This window comes from Oncorhynchus clarkii, unplaced genomic scaffold (assembly GCF_045791955.1).
Source record: "Oncorhynchus clarkii lewisi isolate Uvic-CL-2024 unplaced genomic scaffold, UVic_Ocla_1.0 unplaced_contig_3629_pilon_pilon, whole genome shotgun sequence".
Taxonomy (NCBI): Eukaryota; Metazoa; Chordata; class Actinopteri; order Salmoniformes; family Salmonidae; genus Oncorhynchus; species Oncorhynchus clarkii.
Genome location: NW_027260927.1, coordinates 287642 through 296381, shown reverse-complemented (window position 1 = coordinate 296381; position 8740 = coordinate 287642). Strand labels below are relative to the sequence as shown.

At 41.0% G+C, this 8740-nt stretch overlaps 1 protein-coding gene across 1 annotated transcript; it reads left to right on the top strand.

Annotated features, from left to right (window-relative positions):
* Positions 1–2306: 2306 nt before the first annotated feature.
* On the top strand, positions 2307–8079 carry LOC139402257 (uncharacterized). Its single transcript, XM_071146355.1, has 5 exons — positions 2307–2421; positions 3843–3983; positions 5947–6093; positions 6393–7023; positions 8071–8079. The coding sequence occupies exons 1-5, from the start codon at positions 2372–2374 to the stop codon at positions 8077–8079; spliced, it is 978 nt and encodes a 325-aa protein (XP_071002456.1). The 5' UTR covers positions 2307–2371.
* Positions 8080–8740: the final 661 nt, after the last annotated feature.

Sequence of the window (8740 nt, the reverse complement as noted above, 5' to 3'; positions counted from 1 at the left end):
CTTCCGTACTTTACTATTTGCACTTCATTACAACACTGTATATAGACATAATATGACATTTGAAATGTCTTTATTATTTTGGAACTTTTGTGAGTGTAATGTTTACTGTTCACTTTTGTTTGTTTTCTAATTCCCTTGCTTTGGCAATGTTAACATATGTTTCCCATGCCAATAAAGTCCTTTGAATTGAATTGAGAGAGAGAGAATGGCACGAGGGAGGTGTGTGTGAGAGAGAGGAGTGATAGTGACTTTTTCCCCCACACCCTTTCATCAACCCCCCTTAGAGGTGAGAGAACAGCAGGGGAGAAGCAGTGATGGTGCCTCGTCATCCTCCCCCTCATCACCACCTCCTCGCTGAAGAGAAAATAGTGGAATTCCCCCCCATCTACAGACTCATACAACACTCCTTCCATGGTCTCCAACTGCTCTTAAACGCTAGTAAAACCAAATGTATGCTTTCAACCGTTCGCTGCCCGCACCCGCCCGCCTGACTAGCATCACTGCCCTGGACTGTTCTGACCTAGAAAACGTAGACAACAACAAATACCTAGGTGTCTGGCTAGACTGTAAACTCTCCTTCCAGACTCATATTAAACATCTCCAATCCAAAATCAAATCTAGAAATCGGCTTTATATTTCACAACAATGCCTCCTTCACTCACACCGCCAAACTTACCCGAGTTAAACTGACTATCCTACCGATCCTCGCCGAAGTCGAGGATCGGTAGGATAGTCAGTTTAACTCGGGTAAGCCCCTTCTACCACCCACCACTGTGACCTTTATGCTCTTGTCACCTGGCCCTCGCTACATATTCATCGCCAGACCCACTAGCTCCAGGTCATCTATAAGTCTACGCTAGGTAAAGCTCCGCCTTATCTCAGCTCACTGGTCACGACACCCACCCGTAGCACCGCTCCAGCAGGTATATCTCACTGGTCATCCCCAAAGCCAACACCTCCTTTGGCCACCTTTCCTTCCAGGACTCTGCTGCCAGTGACTGGAACAAATTGCAAAAATCGCTGAAGCTGGAGACTTATATTTCCCACACTAACTTTAAACATCAGCTATCTGAGCAGCTAACCGATCGCTGCAGCTGTACATAGTCCATCTGTAAATAGTCCACCCAATCTACCTTCCTCATCCCCATATTGTTTTTATTTACTTTTCTGCTCTTTTGCACACCAGTATCTCTACTTGCACATCATCATCTGCTGATTTTTCACTCCAGTGTTAATCTGCTAAATTGTTATTACTTTGCTACTATGGCCTATTTATTGCCTACCTCCTCATGCCATTTGCACACACTGTATATAGACTTTCTATTTTCTATTGTGTCATTGACTGTACACTTCTTTACTCCATGTGTAACTCTGTGTGGTTGTTTGTGTTGCACTGCTTTGCTTTATCTTGGCCAGGTCGCAGTTGTAAATGAGAACTTGTTCTCCACTAGTCTACCTGGTTAAATAAAGGTGAAGAAAAATACAAAAACAAAACATCTTGCAGTCTCTCTCCTCCCTCCCCTGCTCTCTCACACACACTCTTTCTCTCTAACACAAAAAAATGATGTGTCACTCTCAGGCAATGGGGCATAACTATCTCCAGTATCTATTGACTCCTGCCAGACAACCAGAGCTAAGGCATGACCTCAGGGGTTTTCAGTTTCAATCTGACCAAGATCAAAATGAACCAGTGTGTTTAGGTTCCCCATTTTCAGATTTAGTTGCTTGTTGCTTTTGGATGAAATCTTACACTCACAAAATATAAAGTTGATTAATTTCTCTAAAGCCAAGATCTATTTGTAATTGTAATAGTATGGTTCAAAATGTGTAGACTATTGAGAGGGTTAAGGGGTTTGCTGTGAGTGGAGTGCAGTTTGGGACTGTAGTTTCCTTAAATGTTTGTTACAAATACTTTGGTTGCGTCGCCCAGCTTAGATATTGTAGTCATCAACCAATGGTTGCATGCCACGTCCCCGACGGTGCCATCGGGCACCAGGTTGCTATAACATACCGTATGATGTAGTTAGGTGATGCGGAAAAAACGAATCCAGGTGTTATAAGATCTGATATGACTCAGCAACTGTCTCACACCCGGTATCAGGACAGGACAGGCAGCATTCCATTCCATGTACTGACACCTGTAGGTCAGGTGATACAAAAAGGAAGATGTGGATCACTAACATAAACATTGATTGGTCAAAATGAGAATGACATTATAAATGGGCCAATGGGGAAAAGTAGGTGGAAGGTGGGTATACTCTAGCCTGACAGTGAACCGAATGACACAAACATGAACGAGATGCCAAGTGAAGACACAAGCGTAAAATTTTTGTTTTCAGTGGCAAACAAAAATCCACAATCGAACTTGGAAATGCCAAGCCTTCTGGAGCAACCTAAAAGTGTTGTGATGGCTCCCTTTCCGTAAGTACATAAATATAAATTTCCTTTGATTCCTTTCTACCACTAGACTACCCTGGGGTAGCAAATCTGGTACAAATCTGTCGTTTTGCCGATGAACAGATAGTTAACCCAGAATTTGTTCTGAACTGACTTGCCTAGTTAAATAAAGATAAAAATAAATAAACAGAAAACCAGAAAAAAATGACAATATAGGTCGACACTACTTATTTTCTAAAATTAAAATTGTTTTGTGTCATAACCGGATTATAGCTCCCATCCAAACGTTGTGATGAATATATTTGCATGTCATAGTCATCAGTCAACTCCATGACACTCAAAAGTTACTTCAACCAGTGAATGCTAGCGATGGCTAGTTATGCTATATTTGCTACCAGTCTGTCTTAATGAGTGTTAGCATGCTAATAGCATAAGGTACGCAGTAGGTTGATAAAGATGAGCCAAATATGTTGTATGAGACATTTCAAAGAACATTCCCAACTAATGAGAAAACTGCATTTTCTTTTAAGAGAATGAATGTGATTGAACAGGGCAAACTTGGGCAGATTTTTACTGCTGTATTCCATTGACCACAGAAACCTCATGCTGGATGTGCTACAGCATCTGATATCATAAAGATTGTCGTTATGACCAATCCTATTGTATTCCTTGTATTTCTGAAAAATGTTTTACTAGATCAAATGTGTGTATGGTGGCACCTGCTACAGCTTGAGTAATGACAGCACTGGTGTTATCTTGAAAGTGGAAAAGATCTCTGAGTGACACAGCAGTTTAAAGGTACTACCGCCATCTTAGTAGCACTTTACATTACAGCACGGCATAAAGTGGTGGTGACATGGTTACTCACCATCAAAATAATGCTATTGTGAATTACAAAACATTGTTACTATACTATTACCATGTTATTACTGTAATGTCAAGTGCTACCAAGATGGCTGTAAAGCAACACATGTAAAGTGCTACCAAGATGGCTGTAAAGCAACACATGTAAAGTGCTACCAAGATGGCTGTAAAGCAACACATGTAAAGTGCTACCAAGATGGCTGTAAAGCAACACATGTAAAGTGCTACCAAGATGGATGTAAAGCAACACATGTAAAGTGCTACCAAGATGGCTGTAAAGCAACACATGTAAAGTGCTACCAAGATGGCTGTAAAGCAACACATGTAAAGTGCTACCAAGATGGCTGTAAAGCAACACATGTAAAGTGCTACAGATAATGCATTTTAAACTATTACCACTCAGTACACAGTTATTTTTTATGACAGTATAAATTAACGACTTGTTACATTTATAACTGTTCTTTACGAAGGAAAAAATAGAAACCTGCTCAACCAGAAGGAGGGGGGCTACTCAGTGTTTGTGAGTTCCATTTGTAATAATAATGGATTTGTTTTTATTTCTCCTTCATGTTTTTCTACAGTAAGAAGAGGGCCCTGTCTAAGGGGAGTGATGTGAACTCTCCCAGCAACACAGACAGTTCTTCTGATAGATGCCCTCCTGAGGAGGATGTGGCTGCTAAATCAACCAGATCCCAGAGTGAGGAGAATGAGAACCACCAATGGTATGACCCATTTGTGCCCTCCCACATTGGGAACAGACAATATTGGCAGTCTTGGCAGATGTGAATTCAGTTGATGAATTCTGTAAGCAGGAAGTTAACCCACTGGGTGTGTTGATGTCATGTTGCTGAATCTACCTGGTTGTAACTCAAGTCTTCATTTACCTTGGCAAATCTGACCATAATTCTATCCTTCTGATTCCTGCTTACAAGCTCAAATCAAAGCAGGAAGCACCAGTGACTTGGGTCAATAAAAAAGTGGTCAGATGAAGCAGATGCTAAACTACAGGACTGTTTTGCTAGCACAGACTGGAATATGTTCCGGGATTATTCCGATGGCATTGAGGAGTACACCACATCAGTCACTGACTTTATCAATAAGAGCTTCGAAGACGTCGTCCCCACAGTGACTGTATGTACATAACCCAACCAAAAGCCGATGTATGACGTTTAAACAGGTCCAAATTCACAAGGCCGCAGGGCCAGACAGATTACCAGAACGTGTACCGCGAGCATGTGCTGACAAACTGGCAAGTGTCTTCACTGACATTTTCAACCTCTTCCTGTCCGGGTCTGTAACACCAACATGTTTCAAGCAGAACACAATAGTCCCTGTACCCAAGAACACTAAGGTAACCTGCCTAAAAGACTACCGACCCATAGCACTCATGTCTGCAGCCATGAAGTGCTTTGAAAGGCTGGTCACTGCTCACATCAACACAATCATCCCAGAAACCCTAGACCCACTCCGATTTGCATACCGCCCCAACAGATCCACAGATGATGCAATCTCAATCGCACTCCACACTGTCCTTTCCCACCTGCCCTCAAAGCTCATCACTAAGCTAAGGAACCTTGGACTAAACACCTCCCTCTGCAACTGGATCCTAGACTTCCTGACGGGCTGCCCCCAGGTGGTAAGGGTAGGTAACAACACATCTGCCATCTGATTGTCAACATGGGGGCCCTTAAGAGGTGCGTACTCAGTCCCCTCCTGTACTCCCTGTTCACTCAAGACTGCACGGCCATGCACGACTCCAACACCATCATTAAGTTTGCTGATGACACAACAGTGGTAGGCCTGATCACCAACAACAATGAGACAGCCTATAGGGAGGAGGTCAGAGACCTGACGTGTGGTTAAAGGACAACAACCTCTCCCTCAACATGATCAAGACAAAGGAGATGATTGTGGACTACAGGAAAAGGAGGACCGAGCACGCCCCAATTCTCATCGACGAGGCTGTAGTGGAGCAGGTTGAGAGCTTCAAGTTCCTTGGTGTCCACATCACCAACAAACAAACATGGTCCAAGCACACCAAGTCAAGAGGGCAAGACAAAACCTATTCCCCCTAAGAAGACTGATAAGTTTTGGCATGGGTCCTCAGATCCTCAAAAGGTTTTACAGCTGCACCATCCTGACGGGTTGCATCACTGCCTGGTATGGCAACTGCTCGGCCTCTGACCGCAAGACACTACAGAGGGTAGTGAATACAGCCCAGTACATCACCAGGGCGAAGCTTCCTGCCATCCAAGACCTCTATACCAGGCGGTGTCAGAGGAAGGCCCTAAAAATTGTCAAAGACTCCAGCCACCCTAGTCATAGACTGTTCTCTCTGCTACAGCATGGTAAGCGGTACCGGAGCACCAAGTCTAGGTCCAAGAGGCTCCTAAATAGCTTCTACCTCCAAGCCATAAGAACAGCTAATCAAATGGCTACCCAGACTATTTGCATTGCCCCCCCCCCCCCCCCCCCGAACATTGCTGCTACTCTCTATTATTATCTATGCAAAGTCACTTTAATATCTCTACCTACATGTACAATTTAAGAAACCCCGTTTTAAAAACCAAATATTTACAAATTGTATTTGAATTTTTTTTAAGTATTTCAAACTTAATAAATAGTTTTCAACAACTAATAGTTTGTGACATTGATGGTGAATAACATAATTATATTTCTCTGCAGTAAGAAGAGGCACCTATCACTGTCTGAGGGAGGGGATCCTGATGATGTGAACCCTTCCACCAACACAAACATTTTATCGAACGGAGGGCCTCCTGAGGAGGATATGGATGCCAATTCAACCAGTAAGGGGATTGAGATCCCGCAGAGGTATGACCTACATTTTCACAATATGCTTATTGGCATCAGGAGACAGAAAGCAATATATTTTGAAATCTTGAAGCTGACATGCAACATTTGACACTGTACCAAAAGTGGACTAATATTAAACATACTAATTGTGGAGGACATGGTCGTTCTATTGTTATACATTTGACGTGTAAATCCAGAGTCCATAGTTATTTTCTGAATCTTTACTAGAAGATTTTACTATCTTTAGCTCTCTTTGACCCCTCACGAACAGGTTACAAATTGCAAAACTAATTTTGCTATTTTCATTCCCCTTACAGAGGAAGCCCCAGTCCTGCAAACATCAACTTTCCAGACCAGTCAATGGACCTCCCAAATCAAGTTGAAAACAAATTACGTGATACATTTGACCTTCTACAAACAAAAGATTGCATTTATCTTAAAATTACATGGGCATTCTTAACTGGTGATGTGTTTGTTGCAATTCCGGAACCTAACAATATAGAGAATATGGAAAACAAACCTCCAATAATTAGTCATACCAAAGAGTTACTTCTTGAGGAAACAAAAATAATGTTGGAAAACGAAGAGCAATTACAAAATACAACATTTTCTATATATTCGCTCAACTCTCCTTTGCAAATGATAGGTCATAAAATAACAGATTTAGCAGAACTGAACAAGTATGGCATAACAACGATTTTTACGGACTGTCTGACGGAAAACCAAAACATCCCAAAGCATTTTGAAAACATTTCTGAATTTCTTGATAAATACTACTCAATACAAAAAAAGGGTTGCAAGCAAAAGTTTGATACGCAACATGCATGGGCATTTATAGAGTCACCTTGTGGTGGAGAACCGGTTTTTGTTGGCTTTTTTAAATTAGAAGATTGCAAAAAGATGGGAAGAAATTTAAATATTCATACCGAAAAGTTACTTCTTGAGAAAGTAAAACAAATATTGAGAAACAATGAGAAATTGAGAAATACTAAATTGTTTATCTATACGCTCAATTCTCCTTGTTTGCAAAATTCCGGTCATGATTCATGCATGGATTTACTCATTAAGGATTCAGCAGAACTGTACAAATCTTATGGTATAAAAACTATTGTTGGATACAGCAAATGGTACGGTTTGACTGGAAAGTTGACAACCTTTGTAGATCCATATATCAGCTCATTCAATCACTTTAATTTGATAATCAGTAGTCCTTCTTATGAAAACTATTGTGACAAATTTGCCATTTTTAACACTGAGTATAACAATAAGAAAAGCCATGACTCTAAATCTAATTTTGAAGACAGAGAACTTACCAAGCAACTTTATATTTCGAGTAAACAATTTCTGCCCAACAACATTTCAGAAGTAGCTTTCAGATTGCAAACTCATAAAGACATCCATAAGCATGTGACAAAGACATTTAAGTCAATTAGCAATTACCATAAAAAAGATTCGAAAACCGATAAGAAAAGTCTTGACCTACATTTTTCCATACCCCATTTTGGAACTCTTAATCAATTCCAAAAAGTTGGAGAGTATCTAGCTGAAAAATTTGACTTGGTAAAATACATTGGTAATAACTTAGATCGATCTAAAGTAATATTCATAAAATGGTGGACTAAAACAATTGAGGACGAATATACTACTTTTCTTCGAGAAAACATGAATAGATGTCTTAGTGAATATGAACACAGTAGCACAGTCCTCGGTCACATCAAGATTAACACTGCAGAATATTTACAGTTTTGTCACTTACCACTAAGCCCTTTCCACAAACTATTTAATTAATACATGCAGCTTATTCATTTGAGGTTGTGAGCTAAAGATAATTTAATATATATATTTGAATAAATCAAATTGTCACGACTTCCTCCGAAGTCGGTCCCTCTCCTTGTTTGGGCGACGTTCGGCAGTCGACGTCACCAGTCTTCTAGCCATCGCCGATCCACCTTTCATTTTCCATTTGTTTTGTCTTGTCTTCTGTTACGGATACAGGTATCCTGAGTGTGTATCCTGTGTGTGTATTTCTTTTCACTCCTTCTGGTGGCAATCATCATTCCCCAATCAGTCATCAATCAGAAGACACACCTCCTCCTGTTTCCATTACCCAATCACATCCCCTTTCCCTTGGTTTAAAACCCATTCAGTTGTTTTCTCTGGAGCTCAATCTCTCTGTCATGCTTTCTCTCGCTATCTCTCTCTCTCTCTCTCTCTTTGAGCTCTCTTTGGTTTTTGCAACTACATGTCACTTTGTCTGTTATCCTGTGAGTATTGTTTTGTTATGGTGTTTGACTGTTTGTTTGATGGTGGGAAAAGGGGGTACCAAGCCAAGTCGCTCATGGGCATACATTACCTGTAGGAATACTTTGTCTAAGAACACTAGTTAGAACTGGGCGGACCACCCGCTGTATTTTTTGGTTAGTCAGTTAGCTGTATTGAAGTAGGCTAGTCTAGCTTAGGGGTGTTTTTGGATATTTGTTTCTTTCCTTGGGTCCAGCTCAGCCCCTTTTCCCACCCCCCTTTACTGTGTGTTTCAAAATAAACCATGAGTGTTTGACGGTAAATTAGTTGTCTGTGGTTTTTCATTCTCACTGTTACTTTTTCACTACTATACTTTGCATGAGTTATGTTACGGGTCTCGTTACCATCCCCCCTAGACTGCCGG

Bases quoted from the DNA above. Each gene is read 5' to 3' on its own strand.
- LOC139402257 (XM_071146355.1), top strand. From the start codon at position 2,372: ATGCCAAGCCTTCTGGAGCAACCTAAAAGTGTTGTGATGGCTCCCTTT. The intron at 2,422-3,842 runs GTAAGTACATAA...GTTTTTCTACAG, and splicing joins GTTGTGATGGCTCCCTTTCC to TAAGAAGAGGGCCCTGTCTA. The intron at 6,094-6,392 runs GTATGACCTACA...TTCCCCTTACAG, and splicing joins GGGATTGAGATCCCGCAGAG to AGGAAGCCCCAGTCCTGCAA.